Source organism: Parambassis ranga, chromosome 1 (assembly GCF_900634625.1).
Source record: "Parambassis ranga chromosome 1, fParRan2.1, whole genome shotgun sequence".
Lineage (NCBI taxonomy): Eukaryota > Metazoa > Chordata > Actinopteri > Ambassidae > Parambassis > Parambassis ranga.
The window spans coordinates 23,594,366-23,622,354 of NC_041022.1; the positions used below are offsets into that span (position 1 = coordinate 23,594,366).

General features: G+C 42.4%; 2 gene segments (V, D, J or C); one reads left to right on the forward strand and one right to left on the reverse strand.

Annotated features, from left to right (window-relative positions):
- LOC114439735 (Ig kappa chain V-III region MOPC 63-like) overlaps positions 1 to 18,633 on the forward strand; it is a 32,257-nt gene extending 13,624 nt beyond the window's left edge. Inside the window, 2 exon segments of the V gene segment in view lie at positions 17,428 to 17,465; positions 18,160 to 18,633. Of these exon segments, the coding sequence occupies positions 17,428 to 17,465; positions 18,160 to 18,494 (373 nt within the window).
- Positions 18,634 to 26,953: 8,320 nt separating this feature from the next.
- LOC114440375 (immunoglobulin kappa variable 2D-28-like) lies at positions 26,954 to 27,592 on the reverse strand. The segment is given in 2 exon segments: positions 26,954 to 27,261; positions 27,474 to 27,592. Coding segments are annotated over 2 exon segments (360 nt in total).
- Positions 27,593 to 27,989: the final 397 nt, after the last annotated feature.

The window sequence follows — 27,989 nt, forward strand, 5'->3', positions numbered from 1 at the left end:
CATATAAAAACTGTCTGGAATGTGTGTGTGTTTTCTTTGGAAAAATTAGCAATGCAAGCATCATTCTTCATAAGAGCATTTAATTGGGAGAGAGCCTTAATAGAAATGACACAATACATCAGCTAGTTACATGAATTTGATGCCAAGGTTAGCCAGTGAGCTCAGACAACAGCCAGTCATGTGCCCTGTGTGGTTAAGATGTGCCGTGGTTTTTTGGATCTGTGATTTGTCTTTTTTATGTGCTTGATTGAAAGAATTTGTGACTTTGAGTTCAGACTGAATATTTACTGTTATAATAAATCAGATGATTTGATCCAAACCTACTAACAAAGTGAACATTAACTGTGGTGTTAGCTTCAGCGTGATTCTTCTTCTATTGAACAGAATGAATCAGAACAACTGGACAACAGAGTCAACATGGTCAGACAAGATCAGCTGCTCATCCAGCAGGAGACACAAGTTGGTTACAGACTTTGTAGCAGGATACAAGGAGTCAACATAAGATAAGATAAAACTTTATTAATCCTGAAGGAAATTCTTGCAACATACATGTTCCCCACCAAACAGTTAGAACTGATGAAGCTGCTCGGATGAGCAGCGAAACGTCTTCTAGAAAACTCTACAAGTCCAGACGCCTTGCTTCAACCTTCTCTACACATGTTCATATATGTATATTTACCTAATAATTGAATTCAAGTACTTGAAAATTGTTTCATTTTTATTGCTGAATGTTTCTAAATAATAGACTTTAATAGAATCTTCGTTCATCATGACACACAGCAGGAGATAAGGAATCAGGTGACGTTCATATGATTTTCACCTAATAATTATGAAAGAGTTGTTGGAAGAATTCTGGAAATAACCTAACCTGTGTCAGCAGCATTGGTCCTTCGATCCCAATACGCACTCACTTCTCTGGCGGCTGCTTGATAGTGCACACTGACGAGGGCCTTGCCTCCGCTAGAAGCAGGGAGCCGCTAGAGGAGGGAGAGCTGACGGGATCCTCGTTTGAACCTGCTGTCTTTCACTCTCGTGTACACCGGTGAGAAATTTTTTTTTGTTTTAAGGGTTATTCTTGGCCATAGCAAGAAACAGGGTTATTCTTGGCCACAGCAAGAAACAGGGTTATTCTTGGCCGGAGCAAGAACACTGCTAGCAGAATTCCTCTTTTCCCGAGGGTAAAGAGGGGGGAGTGTATAAGTCGGGGACTCACACTCAGTACACCCAAGACTCATTCATGAGAATTTCAGTCCAGGTGGGGCAAGGTAATCAATTTTCACTAACTTTTTCATTTTAAAGATTCATTCTTTTGATGATTTTGGTTTTTGAAGGGGCTCTTTAAGGAGCAATCTTAGTGACAGGGTCACAAAAAGGGTTACCGAGGAAGTCTTAGTCGCGGACTAAGCCTCACCGAAAGGGTGAGTTTTGTTTGGACCATTAAGTCGTGGACTTAGTGAAGGGTTAACCGAGTACTTTTGAGTACAGAGTAGAAAAGGCCTAAAAGTAAAAAAAAAAAAAAAAAAAGGGGGGGGGTTACAATAGTAAATATACGAATATATAAAATAAAATAAAATAAAAAATAATAATAAAAAAATAAAAGAATAAAAAAAACTTGACTGATCCTTCAGTCTCAAGTGTCTAAGCATTGAGTAAAGAGAGCTGATACCTCACGGTGATAACGAAACTCTCTGCACTCATTTGCATACGGGTCAGTTGCTCGGGTGAACTCCATACAAACTGACTGGCTTGAGTATTTGACAATAATGGGGTCAAATAGCTCTAAAACAAAACAAGAGAAAGTAACCCTCAGTGGGGATGCGAAATATATGCAGACTAAGGGTGAAACTTTAATCCCCTTCTTGCCGAAGTGGGAAGAGAAGTATGGATTTAAAGGTCGATTGATTGTGAGACAATGTGAAATGCTGGTGGCGCTTATAGAAGGAAGATGTGAAGGAAATAATAAGAAAGAGAAAAGAGAAGGTTTGTCGGTGGCAAGAGAATGGCCGAAGGAAGTGCAGAATAGACAGAGAGGAAAGGGACAAGCAAGTGAACAGATTACTACTAAAAAGGTGTCAGATGTGCATTTTTCCACCAGAGATGAAGATGATTTCTGGATGTAGTACGCGAGAAGGGCTCCACTCCCGGGGCCCGGTGCTGCACCCCCTCTCTATCCTTAGCCCGTGCACAACCACTCCTTTCCATCCGCACCTCCTCCACAGCCTGAAGAGGCCTCTGCTCCAACTGCCTCTGCTCCAACTGCCTCCGCTCCAACTGCCTCCGCTCCAACTGCCTCCTCTTCTACCACTTCACAAACAACGGATGCCGCTGCACAACCTTGACCTGAAGGAGAACTCTCATCAACCAGGTCAGGCACAATCTACCACGCTACAAACACACAAGCAACTAGACCTAAAGCTAAACCCAGAGTTGTTAATGAATTTCCACTAATTGAGATGCCAAACCCCCGTGGCTCAGAACATGGTCAGCCCGATATGGTTCAGGTGTATAGAGCCTGGTCACAGGCTGACGTACGGAAGGCCGTAGACGGCATTCCACATCCAAAAAAAAAAAGACGCCACATAATGGGCTTAGCAAAGAGCTTTAAATTAAATGCTGCAGAAATTGAAGATTGTATCAGATTTATATTGGGGGTGGATTGGCACCAGGTGGTAGGTACCTGGAACCCAAATGGAGATGACGGAAATGTCCTTCTTCCTAATGATGAAGTCTTAAGGGAGAGAGTGGATGAACTGCTAATGCGCTGCGTCACTCACTGGACTCACGGTCCCGACTACACAGTTATCAATGACTGCAGGCAGGAGGAAGGTGAGTCCGTAGCAGCTTATTTCGCTCGACTGCAAGCAGTGTTTAATACACACAGCGGCATGACACCACCAGGCCCACAACAGAACGCAGAGGATTCACCATACACACAGCAGTTAAAGACAGCGTTCTTGAATGGCCTTTCTTTGCCCGTGAGTAACTTCATCCGAAAACACTTAGTTGGATGGAGGACTGCAACACTGACAATCATTAAAGAAAGTGCCATGCATGCAGAAGATGTATTGAAGCAAGATTTAAAGAAAAAGAAAAAACTGGTGACTGATCAGGATGATTCTAATGCATGTGATGTTTATTTTCGAGGTAATATGAGGAGAGGAGGACAGCGCGGAGGGGGCAGGAGATGGAGCAATGGAGGAGCGGACAGGAGGGGAGAGGTGTGCCACAACTGGGGGAAAATGGGGCAATCGGCCCGTGATTGCAAAGCAAGGAGATGAAGGAGACAGGACAGAGGGGGTGATGGCTGGCAGCCCCGGGATGGATCCGCATGACTGACCGACGAATCAGGTCACGCACAAAAACACGGACACACACACACATTCGCACAGGCAGACATTAATGCTACACTCTCAAAGACACCACATTAGAACGAGACAGACAATACAGATGATACAAAACTTATCCTTGAACTACACCATCTAGATGTGCTATTGTCTCAGGAACAGCAGCCATTGATTACGGTTGTTATTGATTGTAGATATGTCGAGTTACTTTGCGATTCAGGTGCCACTGTATCTGTACTAAACCATTCTGTTCCACATGCCAGGGACAAAAAAAAATCTTCAGACTGGTTGTTTTGTCTGCCAGCGGGCAGCTAAGCAAAGAGTTTTTATCAGTACCACTCAAGGTTACAGACCCAGTGTCTGGAGTCAGTACGAAGTGTTCTTTTGCGCTGTCTGACCAATGTCCTATTAACCTTTTGGGGAGAGATATAATGTCAACACTAGGAATTTCGACGACTTTGCTTCCGGAGCCAGCCACAGAAGCGCTGCACACCGCGGGTGTATTAAGTTGTTTTTCGTAATTTATTCCTACTCTAAACACTCTACTTCGTACTAAATCGAAGTATAAGCGGTCAGGCACTGCAATAATGCGTCTTTTTCGGACTTTCTTCGTGGTCTTCATCGCTTTTGGAGCACTCTTATCATGCCGCGTCTCGGCCGTGACGGAAACACGCCAGGGCTCCATTGTTTACACCAGGGATCAGCTGATGAATCTCCAGCACAGCGGGATGTATGGCCAGCGACACGAAATCCCCAAAGAACTAAGAAGGAAACAACGCGGAAGCAGAGGGGGCAAAAGAAGACAGCTGAGGAAACGAAGATACAAGCCGTATCTTCCTTCTATCGTCATGGGTAATGTTAGATCACTGGGTAATAAGATGGAAGAGTTAACATCTCTCACAAAGAGCGAGTGTGTGTGTCGTGAGGCGTCTGTAATGTGCTTTACAGAGACGTGGCTGCGCGCAAACATACCGGACTCTACCATGAGTTTAGCCGGCTTTCAGTTGGTACGGGCGGACAGGAACTGCACCGAGAGCGGCAGGAAGAAAGGAGGGGGACTTGCGCTCTACGTGAACAACCGGTGGTGCAGCCCTGGACACGTTACGGTAAAGGAGCGTGTGTGCAGCCCGGACATTGAACTGCTAGCGGTAAGTCTACGTCCATATTATTTGCCCAGAGAGTTCTCTCACGCCATTGTACTCGTTGTTTACATTGCTCCCTCGGCTGAGGCGTCGCGGGCTACTGACGTCATCAGCTCTGTGACCGCGAGGCTTCAGACCCAGCACCCTAATGCCTTCATAGCGATTTCTGGCGATTTTAACCATGTTAATCTGAAATCAACTCTGCCCACTTTCAAGCAGTTTGTGGACTGTAAAACAAGAGAAAATAAATCTCTAGATTTACTGTATGCTAATGTTAAAGAGGCATACAGCTCCATAGCTTTCCCTCCCTTGGGCAGATCAGACCATAGCCTAGTCCACCTCAAACCCCAGTATATACCAGCAGTACAGCGGCAGCCGGTGACCACCAAAACTGTACGGAGGTGGACACCGGAAGCCCTGGAGACCCTGCAGGGATGTTTTGAGGTGACTGACTGGGATGTGTTCTGTGACACCCACGGTGAGGATGTAGACACACTCACAGACTGTATCACAGAATATGTTAATTTTTGTACAGATTCTCTAATCCCCACCAGGTCAATACGCTGCTTTCCAAACAATAAACCATGGGTGACAAAGGACATCAAGGCATCACTCAACAGGAAGAAGACAGCCTTCTTGAGTGGAGACAGAGAGGAGATGAGGAGGGCCCAGGCAGAGGTGGAGGAGAAGATTGGAGAGGGCAAGGAGAGCTACAGGAGGAAGCTGGAGAGCCAACTTGCCCGGAACAACTTGAGGGAGGTATGGAGTGGCATGCGAACCATCACCGGCCACAATAGGATCTCCGACCAGCTGATGGAGGGAGATCTGCAGGAGGCCAACCAGCTGAACCTGTTTTTCAACAGGTTTGATAGTCCACTCCCTGACCACCCTCCCCCTCCCCCTCCCTGTGATGCACCATTAACACCTGTCTATAACAACAATGTACCTCCTCCCCCTCCCCCTAACCATACTAACCTGTCTCACCTCCCCATCAATAACATCACCCTGCCCCCCTTACCCCACCTTCCATTAACAACCCCCCAGCCTCCCTGCCCCCCTCCCCCATCAGATCTCTCTCTCTGCTCCACAGTTACCATCACCACAGAGGATGTGAGGAGGGAGTTCAGTCGCCTACGACCGGGATGGACTCAGCCCCAGAGTACTCAGGGACTGCGCCACACAGCTGTGTGGGGTCTTCCAGCACACCTTCTCCCTGAGTCTGAGCCTGATGACTGTCCCTGCCCTGTGGAAGACAACATGCCTTGTTCCTGTGCCCAAGACCAAACATCCAAGCACACACAGCGACTACAGACCAGTTGCTCTGACTTCACATGTGATGAAGTCTCTGGAGAGGCTGGTCCTGAAACACCTGCGTGCTGTTGTGGAACCATCGCTGGACCCCCTGCAGTTTGCTTACCAGCCCCGTATTGGAGTGGAGGACGCCATCATCTACCTGCTGCACAGAGCACACACCTACTTGGAGGAGGCAGGTAACACTGTTAGAATCATGTTCTTTGATTTTTCCAGTGCATTTAACACCGTGCAGCCTGCCCTTTTGAATAGGAAGCTCCTGGACATGCAGGTAGAGACCCCACTGGTCACCTGGATCACTAACTATCTTACAGGTCGACCACAATTTGTGAGGCTGAGGAACACCGTCTCGGACACAATAGTGAGCAGCACGGGGGCACCCAAGGGCACAGTACTGTCTCCATTCCTGTTCACACTCTATACATCGGACTTCAGACACTGCTCACAGTCCTGCCACCTGCAGAAGTTCTCGGATGACTCTGCCATTGTGGGCTGTACCAGCAGAGGTCGGGAGGCGGAGTATATGAGTGTGGTGGACAGCTTTGTGGAGTGGTGCGGACAGAACCACCTGCAGCTAAATGTCACAAAGACAAGAGAGCTGGTGGTGGACTTCAGGAAGCACCAGACACTCCCAAACCCGGTCAGCATCAAGGGTACCAACGTGGACATTGTGGACAGCTACAAATACCTGGGTGTCCACATTGACCACAAACTGGACTGGTCCACAAATGCAGAGGCAATATACAGGAAGGGACAGAGTCGCCTGTATCTACTGAGGAGACTCAGGTCCTTTAACGTCTGCCAGACCATGCTGCAGATGTTTTACCACTCTGTGGTCTCCAGCGTCATCTTCTACGCTGTAGTGTGCTGGGGCAGCAGGATGAAGACGGCCGACACCAACAGACTCAACAAGCTCATTAGGAAGGCTGGCTCGGTACTGGGAGTGGAGCTGGAGTCTGTGGTGGAGGTGACAGAGAGGAGGATACTGGGGAAACTCCTCAGTATTCGTAACAACACGTCTCACCCCCTGCACGACACACTGCTGTCCTACAGGAGCACATTCAGCGGTAGACTGAGACTAACGAGGAGCAGCACAGAACGCCACAGGAGGTCCTTCCTGCCAGTGGCCATCAGACTGTATAACTCCTCCCCTTTCTGTAGGGAGAAGCGCTAAATAATCATGTCAGGCATCACTGTCATTCCCTCCACTGGTCTATGTTTATGTTTACTTAGCACCTTACATCTCCATATTTGTATCCATGTATCATATATTGTGCTCATACTGCATACTGTACTCTTATTTTGGATTATAGTGACACTTATACTCTTATACTCTGTACTTAACTGCATTTAATGTGACTTGAATTTCCTTCGGGATTAATAAAGTTTTATCTTATCTTATCTTATCTTAATTGCAGTAGTCCCTACACCAACAGGCATGAAAGCTGTCCGCATTACGAAAACTGAAAACTTTGTTTTGAAAGCGGACGCGGACCCAAATTATTATTATAGTTTGGATTTGACAGTCACTGGACCAGGGGCGGTTGCTGAAGAATTGTTTAAACTCACTAAAGCAGTGGCTAATCCTGCCGCCACTGTCCAGCCACCCACTGACATGCATTGCACAATGTACTACAAGTACACACATGGGTCAGACAGCCAGTATGAACACAAGTTTTTTAAGACCGATCAGAATAACATTTATTTTGATCAGAAAGGATTTGTTGGAGCAGCTTGTAAGCTTCAAGGGGAGGAGCAGGCCTTATTTAGACAATACAGAGGCCCCCACATCTCCCTCGCAAAACCACCACCAACTCAGTGGCGAGATGTGGGAGACTTTGTAAACAGAGCAGAACAATTGGATTGGAGTCCTGTGCAGGGGAAGATGGGCCTTTACCTCTCCCCTCAGTTGTGTATGTACAGCCAGAGACTGAACTGGTGCACGACAGCAGTGAAAGCTGTGCACCTCAGTGAAAAGTCACAGTGCTGAGGCCTATTCCTGCTCTCCTCTGAGGAGGACAGGACCTGCTTTAACAGTAGTACCTGACAAACTATGGTCCACTGGACCTGCTGATGTCGGCACTATAAAGGATGCAGAGCCTGTAAAAACAATTCCAAAAAGCTCCTACAGGCCTTTTCAAAGACAGTATCCTATTAAGCCAGAGGCCGCAGAGGGAATCAAGCCCACAATAAAGGCCTTACTCGAATCTGGTGTTATTATAGAATGTGCTGATTCACCATGTAATACACCCCTGTTCCCTCTTAAGAAAGCAGCTCCATCCACCGGCTGGAGGATGGTTCAAGATTTGCAAGCTGTAAACCAGGCTGTAATTCCCAGGGCCCCTTTGGTGCCTGATCCACATACTTTGTTGAATGATGTGACTTTTTCTCTGTGATTGACTTAGCAAACGCCTTTTCCTCTGTCCCTGTGCATCCAGACAGCCAATTTTTGTTTGCTTTTCAGTTTGAGGGGAAAAAATACACAAGAATACTATATTCTCACAAGCAGAACCTTGCCAAATTCACACCTCCCTCCGGAAGTCAGATACTGTTGTATGTTGATGATATACTTGTCTGCTCAAACCCAGAGAAACAGTGCAAAGAGGACATGCTGGCCCTACTGTGTTATCTTGCGGCCCAGGGTCACAAGGCCAGTAAGAACAAACTGCAGATTTGGAAGAGACAGGTTAAATATTTGGGTTACAACTTATCTGGGGAAGGCCGCACGCTGGATGAGAGCAGAAAGCAGGCCATCCTCACAGCACCCAAACCTGTCACAAAGAGACAAATGATGTCTTTCTTAGGCATGACTAATTTTTGTAGGAGCTGGATTCCCAGCTATGCTCAGGTGGTAAATCCACTGACCACACTCATTTATGAGACCCCCATGGCAGCCCATGACAAGTTGACATGGAACACAGTAGCTGAGCAGGCTTTCACCAGAGTTAAACAGCTACTTACAGGATCATCATGACCTCAGTGTAAACACAACCCTGTGGGGATAAGCATAAACCCATTGCCTATTGCTCCTCTAAACTGACCCAGTGGCACGTGCTCTGCCAATCTGTCTACAGGCTGTAACTGCTGCCTCGATGGCAGTGCAGGCATCTGCCTCTGTTGTACTCTACAATAAATTAACACTTAAGGTTCCTCATGCAGTCTCTGTGTTGTTGTTACAAAACAAAAATAACCCTGTCTCCTGCCAGACAGTTGTCTTGCATGGCCGTGCTTTGCTCTCAGCCTCATATCACCATTGAGCGCTGTACGGCACTTAATCCATCCACACTTCTACCTACAGCTGAGGATGGTGAACCTCACAACTGTATTGCAGAGGTTGAAAAAACTGTGTTGCCACGAGCAGACTTGAGAGACACACCTTTTTTGGATGCTGATATTACCATGTACGTTGATGGTTCCAGTAAAAAAAAACCTGGATGGCACAAATGTCACGGGTTATGCTGTGGTCACAACAGACAGAGTTTTAAAATCAGCTGCATTGCCAAACCACTACTCCGCCCAGGCGGCTGAACTCGTTGCTCTAACAGAAGCATGCAAGCTAGGAGCAAACAAAGTAATTAATGTGTACACCGACAGTCTGTATGAATTTTCTTGTATTCACATATTTGCAAACCAGTGGAAAAACAGAGGAATGGTTACATCCACTGGAAAAGAAATTGTACATTCAAAGCTTATTCTCGATCTTTTGGATTCTGTACAGCTTCCGAGAAAGATTGCAATTTGTAAATGCGCAGCACATGCTACTGGCACAGACTCGGTGTCACTGGGCAATCGTAAAGCAGATGAAGAAGCAAAACGTGCTGCCACACGGAACATACTATTTGCACAGGAGGCTGGGAAAAACTGTATAGATCATTTGGACCATGACATTCTCTGTAGCATGCAATCCTCTGCTTCAGAACATGAAAAAAGCCTTTGGAGAAAACAGGGGGCCATCCTGCACCCAGATGGTGTTTGGAAAGGTCCACAGGATAAGCCTGTTTTACCTAAATCACTCTATAGATACGCTGCTTTTGAGTCATGGGTTGGATCACGCCTCAACAGGAGGGATGGTATCTATAGTAAACAAAGTGTTCACAACGTATGGTTTCACAAATTACTCTAACAAATTCTGTTTGAGTTGTACTATCTGTGCAAAACACAATCCACAGGGAAATGAAAGACCTAAGAGAGGAAAATTCCCTGAACCTTCCACAGTACCCTTCTCAGCATATATGCATGGACTTTATTGAGCTGAACCAATGTGAAGGGAAGAAATACTGTTTAGTGACTATGGATGTGTTAACTAGCTGGTTTGAAATCTTTCTCATAATCATACCTGATGCACTAACTGTGGCCAAAGCACTAACAAAAGAAATCATGCCATGCATTGGAAACCTGAAAGAATCTTTTGTGACAATGGTACACATTTCACAAACCATAACGCATATCGGAACGCATATTAAACACCACTGTTCGCATCACCCACAGTCAGCAGGGCTAATAGAGAGAACTAATGGCACTGTCACACAAAATTACAGAAAATAATGTCTGAGACAGGGTGGATAAAATGTCTCCCCCTAGTGGCGTTAAGCAGGCACATCTTACCCAGCAGCAGAGGCTTGTCTCCCTTTGAGATGCTATAGGCCAGCCCTACTATATACACCCACTAAGGTCTTTCACAGAAACAAACTCTGCAAAAGAAAATACTGCAGATTATATGGCAGCCATGTTGCAAGGAAAAGATATTACCTTTTCTGTTTCTTCTCCTCAACAGGAAGTGCCTGACCACACCTCCACAGTGAAACCTGGGGACTGGGTATTCATCAAGGTGATAAAGAGAAAAACCTGGTCATCTGAGAGGTGGAAGAGACCTTACCACATGTTGCTATTCACACCCACTGCCGTTTGTATTGCTAAGAGGGAGGCCAACCTGGATTCACCTGTCACCTCTGAAAGAGCTGTCCAAGCCAGACGAACCTACGAAATAATCTCATCAATCACACCTGCTCTGTGGTAGTTAACACTGCTGGCTACAAAGGGGAGTGATACCAATAGGGGTACTCATCTCAAACCAGTGAAGAGATTGGCTATTCCCTAAATCAAAACTGACCCAGAGCACTAGAGTGAGCCGGTGAGACATTACAGGACCTGAACGTGGACAGTGGAAGAAACAACATGATTCCAGGAAGACATCCTTTCAGACACCTAGGACTCTGTGGACTGCAGGACACACTGGCTTCACCCTAATTGCCCTAACTCTGATGGTAGCCCTCCTTTGGATGGAGGAATTGAGAAAGCTAGAGACCTGGAGAAACTACAGAATGCCGATGAAGAACACCACTACCATCACCGGAGCTATGAACGTCACCCACAAAGTGAGGGGAAAAAGAGCTGCTGGTGATGACAGACAGTCCATCAATGTACAACTCTGCAGAGGACAGGACGCTACCTTCAAAGATGACGTGTGCTTTACTGGACTGTGAAGAACGAGGAATCTTCTATGCCATACATGATCAGTATCTGTGTGAAGTATTCCCCTGCAGAGGATGGGGAGAATTTATCCTGTGAACAAAGGAAAATGCCTGGATTAACTCCCACATCACCAAAAGACCGCGCTGGTCCATGATAAAAGGACCTCTGAACCCATCCGCCATGAGAGATTGCAGAAGACTAGTAAACTCTGTCATTACTGTCAAGTAGCCAATTGCATCTGAGGACGCCAGAATCTACACTTTAGGAGTGGACAAGGCAGGAGCTGATCTGCAGGTGAAGCTGAAAGTTCAGGTAACCACCTGTACAGGAGTCTTTCCACCCAGCCGTTATGCCACTTCTACATCATCACAAAGAACAACACAGTGATATCTGAGCCTGGCTACATGGAGATCAACATGTGGATGACAGCTGGTCATCCCGTTTTACCTATTCCCTGCCGACGCGGGAGTCGTAGCGGCAGCATCGGAGTGCCCAGAGGAGTGCCAGATGAATTCAAAGCCAGGTCGGAGCAGGGTTTGAATCTTCCATCTGGTGGATCACCATAAACAAGAATAAGAACTACATCTACTACAATCAATTTCATTAACTTCACCCGCAACACCATGAAAGGACTGAGTGAACAGTTGGACAAGGCAAGCCTGATGACTTGGCAGAAAAGGATAGCAATAGACATGTACCTGGGCAAGATAGGAGGAGTGTGCAAAATGTTTGGAACAGTCTGCTGCACATTCACTCCCAACAACAACAACACTGCACTCTGTCACCAGAGCCCTGGTTGGGCTGGAAACACTCAACTATGAACTGGAAAATGGAAACATCTTGTTGCATCCGTCTCCACAGGACCGTGTATCCTGACTGGTGTGCTGATTGTCTGTAGATGTTACTTTATTCCCTGCCTGATAGGGTTGCTGATAAGACTATTTGACACTGCTTTGACTAATTGTTAATTTTGTGGGGTGTGGGTGGAAATAAAAGGGAACAAAACAGTGATGAGAGTTCTATCTTGTCTGAGGACCCTGGTGTGCACCTCACAAACAACAAAGTCTGTATGTTCTCTGAAGTTGAACTGTAAGTCTTAATGATTCACTTGCTGAAGATCAGAGATGAAGTTGCAAGTTGATGATGTCCTGGTTGGTAAAAATAATGAATAACAGAGTCATGATTTTGTTTTTGTTATTGTTGTTTGTTATTATTCTTTTCTTTTATTACAGTCCTTAATTATTTCGAATCTATATCTTGAAGCTTACATTGCTTATTTTACTGTCTAATCACTCAGGTGTATTTTAACATGCATTATATCCAAAGCTTGTGTGTGTGTTTGATTTAATTCTTCCTTTTATTATTGTTATACTTTGTATAAACAGGAGGGATATGTTGGAAGAATTCTGGAAATAACCTAACCTGTGTCAGCAGCATGGCCTGCTGACTTTGTGGAGACAGTCTATCCATATGTCTTACTATGGAAATATATGTGATGTTACACCTATGGTCTCATACATGATATGTTACTGTCATATATGATTATGCTTGTACCTATTCTAAGATGTGTGTATTCTGAGAAGCTGTGTCTGTTAGATAACAGAGGGTATAAAAAGGGAGTTGCTCTGAAAAGACCTTGAGCACTCCTACAGAGGCTACTGTCTGTGTATGTGACTGCTCCTTCCTGCAGGAATAAAAGCACTTAACACTTAACAGCTGATATTTTGGGTTTTATTCCTAACAATAGTAAAAATATGGAAATTGTTAAACTGTGTTATTTCAGAATGATTTTTACACAGAGATGATCATAAAAAATAAATAAAATAGTTATATTGAGGCTGTTATAACTTTTATTTGAAGAGTATTTGTATTCAATTGTATCACTGTTAATGTTCCCTCTGCATGCATCACAAAAGAAACACAATTCATTTTTTTTGTTAAATCTTACAAAGAAGGTAACTTTTTTTGTATAAAATATATTTTACTGTGAAACATTAACTTTTGCAAATGAAGCTCTTGAATATCTGTTTGTGTTTGGACCCCATTTCAAGAAGAATTAAGATTAAAAATTAGAATATGCCAAGTCTTTATAAATTAAACTTTAAACAATAATAAAGAGACAATAGTTTAATTATATCCAACTATAAATGATGCTGCTGTTAACCTTGTGTAGTTTTTCTGAGCAATCCAGCTTGGAGGAAGATGCTGTCCTGATTCCTTAAGAAGGCTCCTTCTTATCTTTTGACTACCTCATAATGTTGTCCATCTAGGTGAAGGAAGACTGGATAGAAAAGGTCTTAGGAGACACTTTTGACACTTTGTTTAATGATTTGACTGCAGCCTTTCTCAGTTTGACATCCTCACCTATTCTGTGTGTTTCTTACATGCTGTTCATGTGACTATGATCCCTCTTTCTTTCGTCATAGCTTTTAATATTCAAGCTAACATTTCCAAGAGTTTAAATCGAGGCAACTGGACTCAAGGATTATTTTTTGAAGACGTTTCGCCACTCCCCCAAGTGGCTTCTTCAGTTCTGCTACTTTTCTGGTTGGGAATCTGAGTTCTATGTGTTCAGGACCTCTGTGGGTGGATCTTGCAGGAGCTCACATGACTAAGATCCCTATAGTTGGTTAATGGCCAGTTAACGACCGGAAACTGGGGGATGAAGGGACAGGGTTGTGAACAGGTGAGAGCTGTTGCCTCACTAGTTGCTCGTTGATGACCCATCGTTAGAGTTCGAGTGGGAGTGAAGTCTGCTAGGAATGGATGAAAGGACGGAGTTGTAAACAGGTGAGAGCTGATGCCTCAGCCCTCCTCCCCTGTTTAGAGAGGGTTTTTCCAATTTCACATAGATGGCTTCTTTGACTCCTCTTTCATACCATAAGCTGGGAGTCATTAAGAAGATTATGAATGAATGATAATGAATTAAGTCATTAAACTGGCACACATATGGGCAGGGCAGGTAATCAAACAAGGAGGGAAAACACAGGAAGCAAAACTCCAGACAATGCACAGGGGGTCAGGACTATCAAAGTAAAACAGGAAGCACAAGACACAACTAAACAAAACACTAGAACAACAGGAAACTAAAAACCCAAAACAAGGAAAACTAAACCAAAGATAAACACCAGGTGATGACAGTAACTTTTCTAAATAAAGCTCTGTGTTGGAGCCATTGTGGTTGACCTCTGTCTGGTTTAAAATGTGTCAATTTCCTGTTTGACCAGAAGGTGGAGCACGTGGTGTTGTGAAGATATAAGGTGTGCAGGAAGTAATCATTTGAGGGTTGTTGGCTGGAGGAAGCACACAGTTTTTTGACCGTCAGGTAGCGTGTCATGATAAATTTGATTTTATTTCAGCATGTAACTTAACTAGTGGTTCTTGTTAATTATATATGGATCAACGATCAAATATCTGAGTGGACATGACGGTATCAGAATAAAATTGCACTTATTAATCATATGAAGTTTGGACTGTGATTTATGACACGCTGGACAGGAGACGCGTCAGGAAGAAACCACCGGCATAACAGCACGCAGTGACTGATTTGTTTTTTGTTGTTAGGTTAGGGTAAATCAAGTCACTATACTCTTATATTTATACTATACTTTTAATTTCTGTTTGTTTGGACCTGATTCCAAGAGAAAAAAATTAGATTTAAAACCCTTAAATATTTCCAACATCTGTATATTACATTTTACATAGTGAAGTGCAAAAAGGTTTCATGCAATATATAAAATCAATATATTAAATCAAATCAACCATAAATGATGCTGCTGTTAACCTTGTGTAGTTTTTGTGCAGCTGTTGATCAGTTCCTCTTTATCCGTGTGAGGTTTTTGTACGACGTTGTATCACTGTGTGAACGGGAAGCTGTGACTCTGCTGACAGTAATAAACTCCTGAATCTTCAGCCTGAACTCTACTGATGGTCAGAGTGAAGACAGTCCCAGATCCACTTCCACTAAAACGATCAGAAACTCCAGACTGACGGGTTGTAGCATAATTAATCAGGAGTTTAGGAGCTTCTCCAGGTTTCTGAAGGTACCAGTGGAGGTAGTTACTGATACTTGAACTACTTTTACATGTGATGGTTGCAGTCTGTCCTGGAAGAACAGACTGAGATCCAGCAGACTGGGTCAGGGTGATTTCTCCTGATGAACCTGGAAAAGATGAAAAAGAGGAGAAGGAATATTGAGAGCAATCCAGCTTGGAGGAAGATGATCAACATCCAAAGAGAAGAGAATCATTTCTTTAACATGGAGAACAGATGGAAGAAGGTCACTGCTGCTTGGTTCAGTCTTTCTCCATCACAGCACAACATCACTGTGCTGAAGCTGCTGCATCCTGAAGCAAAGTTTTCAGCAGAGAGTCTCACCCTGAACAAGGAGCCCCAGGGTGGCCAGCAGTAGACTCAGTGACATCATCATTGTGCTGCCGGTGTGTCAGTGGCTCTGAAAGGCCTGGACACACTGATCAACACTGTCCTCTTAACGGCTGGAAGCAGAGAGGCAGGACACATATGCAAAGACACAGAGTCAGTCAGCTGGAGCTCTTTCCTCCTCACTGCTGACAGCACTGACACTTTCAGTCATTTCTGAATGATGCAGTGGAAATCTGTGGGAGACAGCTTGATCTCCATGAAGCAGACACACACACTGATGGAACTGATGTCATGGAAGAATTCTCAGTCTTAAGAATAATAATTTTCAGTGTCTCACAGAGGCTGAAACATTATTTCTTCTCTGCTGCTGGGTGAGAGACATGAAAGTCCTCTGAGGAAGACAGCAGGGTTTGTCTCAGTTAATTCAGAGGAATACAAAATACAAACAAACAATATCGAGAAGCTAAACGATAAAGGTTTAAATTAAGCCATTAATGATGGAAGATTCATATTGTGTGAAGTAAAAGATGATCACCCAACACATTTTAATAATAAAGGAACACTATAGAAAGTAATTACCCAGATATAAAGTGTGTCTACAATTATGGTATTTGTGATGTGTTTAGATACAGTGTTTTATCTCTGTGAACTTCTTACAGCATTTTGTGTGTGTGTGTTCAGTGAAGTGTGTCAGTGTGTGCAGCTCCCAGCTGCAGCAGTCAGTTCAGTTTCTGTTCAGTTTGACTGAGGGAGGTTTTTGTAGGACACTTTTTCACTGTGTGAACACATACTGACTGTTGATGGAGTGATAACTCTGACAGTAATAAATTGCTGCATCTTCAGCCTGAACTCCACTGATGGTCAGAGTGAAGTCAGCTCCATTTCCTGCTCCACTTCCACTGAATCTGGAGGAGATTCCTGAAAATCTGTCTGATGTTCTGTAGATCAGGAGTTTAGGAGCTTCTCCAGGTTTCTGCTGGTACCAGGACAGGTAGTACTGTGAACCAGAATAGCGAGCTACTGTTGGACTGGCTTTACAGTCTATAGAGACAGTCTGACTAAGCTGCACTGATTTGGCTGCTGGCTGAGTCAGGACAACATTTTGTCCAACAGACCCTGAGGAGACAGAAGAAACACTGGACATGAGACACTGAGGTGAAAGTCAGCTACACTCCATCACAGAGAAATGATGTTCCTCACCCTGAGTGAAGCAGAGGAGAGTCCAGATGAGGACGCAGGTCAAAGTCATGTTTTTGATGAGGAGGATTTCTGTTGTGATGAAGGACAGCTGTCAGTCATCATCCAGTGTTCAAGTGTCAGGACTATAAAGTCTCCCAGAGCACTGGAGCATGCTGCTGCTGATGCAAAGTGACTCTCTATGGAAATGAACTGAGTGACTCCAACAGGGACTGGGATCAGTCTGATGATGCTGTTTATCAATGGATCAATCACTTTATCAGAACATTGATCAGGAATGTATCAGAGCTGTTTATGGAGATTTGTTGCAGCTGAAAATATTTGTAAAGAAATGTTTGTTTGGATTGTTACATGCAGAAAACCCCGTTTGAATTTGACATATTGAATCCAAATGAAATCAATCTAAAATAATGTCAGTATTTTCTGTCACTCTCTTTTGATTCATGTTCATATGAATCAGCTGAGTTTTACAGGCTGAGGCTGTTTGTGTTGGGTTTGTTTGTTTCAGAGTCAGAGAGCCGTGTCTCTCTACAGTCAGAGGTTTTTGTACGACGCCTCCATCACTTTGTATCACTGTGGTACACGTTCGGCGGAGGAACCAGACTGGATCTTGGAAGTAAGTCAAACTGTGTTTAATACTAAATACAATGTCTAGAATTCATGTTTAAAATGTTTTTAATGTGTAAAGGAGACCAGTTCCAGTTTTAGTCTTGATGTTTTTATGTGTGCTGTCATATCAAGGAGGAGAACTCAGATCAGCTTTTCTTCTCTTTTATGTGCACTTTCATGTCAAAGTGAAATTGAAGCAAAAAGTTTAATTCCTCCTAAAATGACTTTTTCATGTTCCAGCACAGTAACTGTTATTAGGATGGATTCAAAATCACTTTCTTCAAGCAAACCTGCACAGAGTGCAGATAAAGATGGACATTTGGAAATGTGTCAAATCTCTGATGTTTTTATCTTCTCATTTTATTTTAAATGTCAAAGTAAATGATGATTGAAATGCACATCAATTCATCCTTTCTGTTTCCTCTAAGTCTGTGTATAGTTCAGACATTTGATGACAGTGTTGTTGCTTCTTGTATCAGCAGTGTAGTTGGATATATTTCAGGTCAAACTGTAGGATGATTGTCTCTGTGCTGATAAGCATGAGAGGCTTCTTAAAGGGAAGTGAAACACTGTGTGAGTCAGTGACTGCTGGAGCAGAAAAACATCTGCCAGAAACTTCTTCAAGGAGAAGATCCACTCTGTGTCTGCTCTTTGATTGACAGCTGTGTGCTGCCTGTCCTCTAAGCTGCTGTGTCTCCTAGGTGATGCCCGTCCCACCCTGACGGTGCTGCCTCCCTCCAGTGAGGAGCTGCGGCAGGGGAAGGCCACGCTCACATGCCTGGCCAACAAGGGCTTCCCCTCAGACTGGAGGCTGTCCTGGAAGTTGGACGACGGCAGCAGCAGCATCAGCTGGGAGGAGAGCAGGAGCCCCGCGATGCTGAAGGACGGCCTCTACAGCTGGAGCAGCACCCTGAGCATTAATGCAGACCAGTGGGGGAGGGTGGGCTCTGTGACCTGTGAGGCCACCCAGGGCTCCCAGACTCCACTCTCACACACACTGAGGAGAGACCGGTGTTCCCATTCTGAGCTTTCTTAGTGTGACTCTCATACTGCTCTCACTCTGATCATTCTGTCTGCTTGTTTTTTTGTCTTTTATTGCATCTTTAGTCTGTTTGTTGTTTCTCATAAAGCTCATGTCAACATTTTAAAGTAATAAAAACAGACATAATAGAACACATCTTTACTTCCAGTGTGTTATTCATGTCTCACAGTACAATGATAATTTCATGTAATTCACAACCATTCAAATAAAAACACACACATTAACGGGAGCTTATTGTAAACAGATGGTCTGGGATAAAAATGCATTTATATTTAGAATTAAAAGGTAGAGAATCACGTGCTTGTACTAATGCTGATTAAATGTAAACACTATGAGGACCTACTCATTCAATCAGGTGAGTTCATTTATTTTATATTAGTCAGATATTATTATCATCGTAAAACTAAAACAAACTTTAACTGTCAGTAAAATAAACTCATCAGTGAGCAGTGGTTCACTCTGATCTTTGGTGCAATACTTACAGTAAATCATGTTCAAAAGCATGTTCATTAATAGTGAATATGAAAAGTGACATTATTATGTTTTTAACACATTTATTTATGTTAATAAATAAATTATTATTCACATTAATCACACTGTTATTTTGATTATAGAAAATAAATACCACAAAATTATTTAAAAATAGGTCATGAGGTAAAATTTGGATCTTAAAGATTTACAATGAGCATATCATCAGCATGCTAATTTAAGAGATAGTAAATTTATTAGTCCCTACAGGGGAAATTCACAGTGTTACAGCAGCAACAGAACAAGTAAGAAGAAACAAATATATAGAAAAATAGATAAATAGAATGAACACAAGGTGAATGAATAGCTTGATTAAATACCAGAATAAAGTGACTTGAGTACTAAACTGTTATTGCACATGATGATCTGGTATGGAAAAGATGACAGTTTACATTATATACATGAGAGCTGTAAAAAAATAAAGTTATTGCACTGCATGACCAAGTTATTATACAGGAGATAGTGTGGTCTTAGCTAGGAGTGGATATATACACACGTATGCATATTTACACAGACATATACACATATGCTACTGCGAGCAGGCCTGATTGTAAAGTCTGATTTGATGATGTTGTGTATAATAATGCTGATGGACTCCAAAAGAACCAAAAAATTGAAAAGAGAAAATACACATGTTCCTGCCTAATGGATGTTTTTAATTATGTGTGCTTTAAGTTTGACAGACACAGTGTGTGATCTGTATGACGGTTTATACCAATGACTGATGTGTGTTCAGTAAAGTGTGTCAGTGTGTGCAGCTTCCAGCTGCAGCAGTCAGTTCAGTTTCTGTTCAGTCTGACTGAGGGAGGTTTTTGTACGACACTTTTTCACTGTGTGAACACATACTGACTGTTGATAACATGAAAACTCTGACAATAATAAACTGCTGCATCTCCAGCCTGAACTCCACTGATGGTCAGAGTGAAGTCAGACTTTGATCCACTGCCTGTAAAACGATCTGGAGTTCCTGAATATCTGCTGCTGGCATAATAAATGAGCAGTTTACGAGTTCCTCCATCTCTCTGTTGGTACCAGGCTAAATGGTTAGAGTTATGAACATCCTGACTGGTCGTACATTTGATGGTGACGGAGCCTCCCAGAGCAGATGTCACTGCTCCAGGCTGAATCACTCTGACCTGTCCTCTGGACTCTGAGGACACAGAGACAGAAACATGAAGCAGCGTCATGGTTTTGTGGGCTTCATTTCAGAGGGACGGATGTTCATAGAGGAGAGGAGTTTGATTCTCTGGACTTTACCTGTGAAGCAGCAGCAGAGGAGAGTCCAGATGAGGACGCAGGTCAAAGTCATGTTTTTGATGAGGAGGATTTCTGTTGTGATGAAGGACAGCTGTCAGTCATCCAGTGTTCAAGTGTCAGGACTATAAAGTCTCCCAGAGCACTGGAGCATGCTGCTGCTGATGCAAAGTGACTCTCTATGGAAATGAACTGAGTCATTTCTCATATGTAGCTAAAAACTTGGAGAGATGGAAAGAAAAAAAACACACTTTACAGTAAATTAATAACTCTTCTGGGCACATAAAAACTAAACTTACAAGACATTACAACTCTTGAACAAAGACAAAATTGTCAGCTCTGTGTAAGAGGATCAGACTTGCTCTTTATCATTTTGTGAATGTTTTGTGTGTGTTTTGAATTTTTAAACTCCTGTGTTCTTCTGTCCACACTTTCCCTCCTATCAGCCACACAGACCCTCTACCCAGGAAATCCCACTGACTGATCTGTCTTTCACACCTTTTTGAACACTTTGTAAATAAACTGTTAATCTGGGCTATGTCTAAAATGTTAACATTTGAGTCCAAGCTGTTTGATGTTTGATGTGTGATGTGGTTTTAAAGGACCCAAATGCAAACAAAAGGTGAGCTTTAATAATCAAAAGCCAAGTCCATAAAAAAAACCCAAAAAACAAGAGGCAACAGAGTCAGAGTCATGGTCAGCTGCTCATCCATCATGGCACACAATTTTATTTTTATTATATTATTTGCTGACTTTATAAAAATAATAGCAAAGCTATTAGCAAAACAAAGCTGATCAGATACAAATGCCAGAATAAACACAAAATGATTTAATGTTCCCTTAGCCCCCTGCTGTTTATAATTTTTATAGAAATATTAGCAATGAGTATTCAAACAAATAAAGAAATCAAAGGGGTAGTTAGTGGTCAAGAAGAACACAAACTGATGCTCTACACAGATGATATTCATACACTTGTTACTGACCCACTTAATTCCTTACCACATCTGATAGATACAATAAAGTTTCATTCCAAAGTTCCAGGTTACATAATTAATTGGGATAAATGTGAAGCTATGCCATTATCAGCTTTCTGTCATCCACATATGGTGGAGAAATTTAAGTCCAAATGGGTTCTGAAAAGTATGCAATATCTAGGGGTTAGACTTAGTAAAGACTTGGAGGAGTTACCACAACTAAATTTCAGTCCAGTGACGTTAAAAATTAAAACACAATTTGAAAAATGGGAAAAGATCAAACTCACCATGTGGGGTAAGATTAATATCGTTAAAATAATTATAGCCCCTAATTATATGGTTATGATGTTGCCAATTACAGTACCGCCAACTATTTATAAACAACATGGGAATTTGTCACGACCTGGTGTTTGTTTATGGTTTTGTTTTCCTTGTTTTGGGTTTTTAGTTTAATCTGTGTTTAGTTATTGTTATTTTCCTGTAGTTCTAGTGTTTTGTTTCTCTGGGTTTTTGTTTAGTTCTTGTGTCTTGTCTTGTGCTTCCTGTTTTACTTCGGTAGCCCTGTCCTCCCTGTACATTGGCTTGAGTTTTACTTCCTGTGGTTTCACTCCTTGTTTGATTACCTGCCCTGCCCTCATGTGTGTCACCTGTGTCTCGTTGACTTCCCTGGCCCTTGTGTATTTAGTCTTTGTCTTCCCTGCACTCCCTGCCAGTTTGTCTTGTCGTCACCCAAGGGAATTGTACTTTAGTCTCGTCTTTGCCATGCCACGCTTCAGCCATGTTATCCAGGTTATGTCATGCTATGCGTTTGGACCTTGTTTTTTGATCCTGCTCTGCCTGCAAACTGTGTCCTCCCACACCACAAACCCTGACAGAATTTAGTTAAGCATTTCATATGGGAAGGTAAAAAAGTTAAATAAATTATATGCCCCTAAAGAAAAAGGTCGCGTAGGGCTTTCTAATCCCAAATTGCCATGGCAGTGGCACATCTGTGGAATACACACGATAGGAGATCTATATAGGGATGGACGATTTATGTCTGATGTGGATTTAATTAACACATTCCACTAAAAAGAAAAAGGGAATATGTTGAGACACTTACAAATGAGGCATTGTGTGACCAAATTTAAACACATTGCGGAAAATTATATTTTTTTTATAAGATGCTGAATTACATTATCACACTGTTCCATTTGTTCATATAAGGGCCTATGTTTACCATTACATCCGCCAAGTATTTTATGTTCTGTTCATTGTATGTCTGTTATGTCATGTCAATTTAGCCTTACTTTAGTTTATTTACTTAATTTTATCTTAGTTTTTATCTTATTGCATGTTAATTAGGGCCCGAGCACCGAATGGTGCAAGAGCCCTATTGAAACCCTTAGGATTATTATTTTTCATTTTTTTTTTTCCTTCCCCCCCTAAGATCGCATTTTTGGGGGCCTTAACATGCCCAAAAACTCACCAAACTTGGTAGAAAAATTCATTCGCCCGAAAAATTTTGAAATTTGCTGACTTTTGAAATGCACATATAAAAATGGCTCTATAGCGCCCCCAACGCGTAGCCCCTCTGGCCGGTTTGACACAGGATTATGAAAATTGGCACACATATGTATCACCTCAAGACGCACAAAAAGTCTCTTGGACCCCCCCTCCAAACCCAACAGGAAGTCCGCCATTTGAAGGTTTGTGGCCATTTTTGGCGATGTGTGACCCTGCTGCCAAACTTTTCACGCCTCGCATACGTCATCGGATTGAGCTGAAATTCGCCGTGTCCACTCAGGACACCATAGGGAATAGACGCATTCCAAAACTCTTACAAAAGTCTGACGGTGTGGCCGGGGCGTGGCCTCAAAGTTTGACCATTTCTGAGGACACAGAAAGTCTCTATAACTTCTTCGTTTTCTGTCCGATCTGTACGAAATGTCACATGTATGATCAGAGTCTGACCCTAAACACATCTATACAACAATATTGAGGCTTTGACAGAGCGCCACCTACTGGCTACACAAAATGTTGTGTTTTCATAGGTTTTTCTGCCTGCCCCTGTGGCCTGTTTTGAGTAGGGTCACGAAAATTGGCACACATGTTTATCACCCCAAGACGCACAAAAAAGTCTCTTGGACCCCCCCTCCAAACCCAACAGGAAGTCCGCCATTTTGAAATGTCTGTTAATTTTTGGCGATTTGTGACCCTGCTACAAAACTTTTCACGCCTCGCATACTTCATCCAATCAAGCTGAAAATCACTGTGTCCACTCAGGACACGATACAGAATAGACGCATTCCAAAACTCTTACAAAAGTATTACGGTGTGGTGGGGGTGTGGCCTCAAAGTTGACCATTCGCCATTACAAAGGAACTCCCTGTATTTTTTACCCTAACACGTAGCCCCGCTGATCAGTTTGACACAGGATCATGAAAATTTGCACACATGTGTATCACCCCAAGACGCACAAAAAAGTCTCTTGGACCCCCACTCCAAACCCAACAGGAAGTCCGCCATTTTGACTTTTCTGGCCATTTTTTGCCTATTTGTGACCCTGCTTCAAAACTTTTCACGCCTCACATACTTCATGCAATTGAGCTGAAAATCACTGTGTCCACTCAGGACACCATAGGGAATAGACGCATTCCAAAACTCTTTCAAAAGTATTACCGTGTGGTGGGGGCGTGGCCTCAAATTTGACCATTCGCCATTACAAAGGAACTTGCTCTATTCTATGTAGTACTACCCATATACTTCATGCAATGTGGACAAAATCTTACAGTACTGCCATGGAGCCGAGTCTGAACAGATATATATGCTAATAGGATGATACGGTCATAGCGCCACCTACTGGTAGCAGGAAAGTTTGGTTGTAAACATGTGTTTGTTGTATATCTGTGGAAATGAGAGGAGGAGAGCATAGCACAGGAGAGTATAGGAGACAAGAGCATAGGAGAGAAGACTGCGATGACCCCGCGGATCGCAAGGTGCGCGAGGGCCCGCAATGCTGCTTGCAGCTTTAATTATTATATGTTCTTTGTATGCACCATTCACTAAGGCAAATTCCTAGTAATGTGAACGCCCTTCACTTCACATGGCAATAAACACGATTCTGATTCTGATTATAGGCTGAGTAGTGCAGCAACAAATATCAAAACCCTCTGGGAGAGGGACTTGAAAACGACATACACAAATGAGGAATGTTTGTAATTTTGTCAGAGAATGGAAAGTATGTAAAGGAAGCCAGAAGCAAATGTATACAGTATAAAATTCTACATAGATACTATCAGCTGACCAGACTTCACAGAAGCAAATTAATTCCTGATTATTTATGTCAGAAATGTAAAGTCGAAGTGGGGACATATTTACACTGTTTTTATCAATGTTGTTGTTAATGAATGTTGAATGTCCCTATGGGACTTTTTTCAGTTTATATGGTTGGACTTGTGACAGCATGCAGGATCATCCTGGGGCAGTGGAAGACCACAAAAGGCCTGGAATTGAAGGATTGGATTAAATCAATGTCAGAGACTGCCTCTTATGAATGTATGCTTAGCAAAGACTTTTGGAACTACCTAAAATGGATAAAAACCCTACCCAAGATTTAAGTATTGTTTAGCTTAAAAGTTTTCGACATGCTGGATCTGATAACTAGCTGATTCCAGGAAAGTATTTATAAGTAATTTTTTGTACCTGCAACATTTAATTATGGATTTATTTATTTGGAACTCTCTATAACCTTGGGGATGGGAGGGGGGTGGAGGGGGGAGAGTCCAGCCAGTTGTTTTTTTTGTTGTTGTTTTCTATTTATTATTATTGCTATTTGAATATAAAAATCAATAAAAACTTGATGGTCCGATTGGATGCTGACTTTGACGCATGCTTACGTAACCTGTACACAACACAGAAACATAGTGGAATACATGCAAGCGTCCTCTTTTCGGAGAAAAAAACTGTAAGTCTCTAGCTTTTACCGTTCCTGAGAAACTATAACTGACCATGACGTATGTGATATGAAGACATTTGCTTTATATACCTGTTACCTACAAGGGTTCTATTTCCCAAAAAACGCAAAACACACAAAAATTAGATTGTTGTTGATTTCCTTGAACCTTTGGAGCACATACAAAAAGCTTGGTATCTGTGTGTTTGTAACACTCTGACATTTTACTTGAGCTGTCTGATTTACTGTGACTGTAACTGGTACATAGATAGACAGGTTTAAACTAGAGATGTCCCGATCTGATCACATGATTGGCCCGATCATGTGATTTCAGACTCAATTGGAATCGGACGTTACCTCCCAATCAGAACTCGGATATATATTTATCAGGGCTGTCAAAGTTAATGCCTTCTATGCAGGGTGGCTCTGTGTCTTGTAGTGTAGGGGTATGACGGCTGCTTTTGGCGCGAGAGTTCCTGGGTTCGAGACTTCGATGCGTGTGTGAAATCTCCCAGTATGGCGGTAGCACGACACACACACACGTGTTGTGCTTGCAATAGCAGGCAAGTCATTGCAGTACCATTTATATGGCACAAAGGTGCAGGATTGCACAAATGACTGCAGTAAGTGACTTGCTATTTGCCTTTGTCCCTTAGTAGAACCCTAAAAGTATCTGATCGGGACTCGGTATCTGCAGATACTCAAAATAAAATGATTTGGAGTCGGACTTGAGGTCAAAAAAACCTGATCAGGACATCTCTAGTTTAAACACACAGAAATCTGATTTGTTTTGCCTCGCCTAGATTTTTTTATGTGAAAATAAGGTTATCTATTAGCTGCATAAGTTGTCATGGACTAAATAACATTATGAATCAAAAGTGTTTCCTACTTCCAGTTCAAATATTAGAACAATCCTACCGGAAGCGTCCCAAATACGTGACAGTTGGTTGTTAGCACTCTAAAAATACATTGTGACTAAAATGCAATATAATGTTTTTATTCTACCATTTTATTGTAAAAATTACAGTAAATTGTTACTGTAAAAAGATGTAAGAACATGTATTTTTTTACAGTATGCAGATTCACAACAGTATAAATATATATTTTAGGTTAAAATGTCAAGACAGACGGGTTTTATTTTGTATGATTGAAATGTTGAAAGGGTTTGGTAAAACATTTGTGTTACAGTGCTACCAAGTTAGGAGAGACTAGCTTCAGTTTGTTTATTGTGAGATTAGAAAATGCATGGTTGGTGTGGGAAGGAGTAACTATGTAACTAGTAATGTAACTAATTACTTTTGAAATAAAGTAATTAGTAGAGTAGTTGTAGAGTAATTTGATTAATTTTAAAATACATAATCTGTAATCAGTAATTTAATTACATTAATGAGTGACTTGCCCAACACTTTGTTGTAGCGTGACTGGTAATGTTTCCTTTTTATACAAAGAGAAACAAACAAAAAAGAAACTTAATGATTTTGCTGTAAAACATTAACTTTTCTAAATAAAGCTCTGTTTTAATTTCTGTTTGTTTGGACCTGATTCCAAGAAATAAAAAAAAATAGATTTAAAACCATTAAATATTTCCAACATCTGTATATTAAATTTTACATAGTTAAGAGCAAAAGGTTTAATGCAATATATTAAATCAATATATTAAATCATATCAACTATAAATGATGCTGCTGTTAACCTTGTGTAGTTTTTGTGCAGCTGTTGATCAGTTCCTCTTTATCAGTGTGAGGTTTTTGTACGACGTTGTATCACTGTGTGAACGGGACGCTGCTACTCTGCTGACAGTAATAAACTCCTGAATCTTCAGCCTGAACTGTACTGATGGTCAGAGTGAAGACAGTCCCAGATCCACTTCCACTAAAACGATCAGAAACTCCAGACTGACGGGTTGTAGCAAGATAAATCAGGAGTTTAGGAGCTTCTCCAGGTTTCTGAAGGTACCAGTGGAGGTAGTTACTGATACTTGAACTACTTTTACATGTGATGGTTGCAGTCTGTCCTGGAAGAACAGACTGAGATCCAGCAGACTGAGTCAGAGTGATTTGTCCTGATGAACCTGGAAAAGATGAAAAAGAGAAGGAATATTGAGAGCAATCCAGCTTGGAGGAAGATGATCAACATCCAAAGAGAAGAGGATCATTGCTTTAACATGGAGAACAGATGGAAGAAGGTCACTGCTGCTTGGTTCAGTCTTTCTCCATCACAGCACAACATCACTGTGCTGAAGCTGCTGCATCCTGAAGCAAAGTTTTCAGCAGAGACTCTCACCCTGAACAAGGAGCCCCAGGGTGGCCAGCAGTAGACTCAGTGACATCATCATTGTGCTGCCGGTGTGTCAGTGGCTGTGAAAGGCCTGGACAGACACTGATCAACACCGTCCTCTTAATGGCTGGAAGCAGAGAGGCAGGACACATATGCAAAGACACAGAGTCAGTCAGCTGGAGCTCTTTCCTCCTCACTGCTGACAGCACTGACACTTTCAGTCATTTGTGAATGATGCAGTGGAAATCTGTGGGAGATGATCTCCATGAAGCAGACACACACACTGATGGAACTGATGTCATGGAAGAATTCTCAGTCTTAAGAATAATAATTTTCAGTGTCTCACAGAGGCTGAAACATTATTTCTTCTCTGCTGCTGGGTGAGAGACATGAAAGTCCTCTGAGGAAGACAGCAGGGTTTGTCTCAGTTAATTCAGAGGAATACAAAATACAAACAAACAATATCGAGAAGCTAAACGATAAAGGTTTAAATTAAGCCATTAATGATGGAAGATTCATATT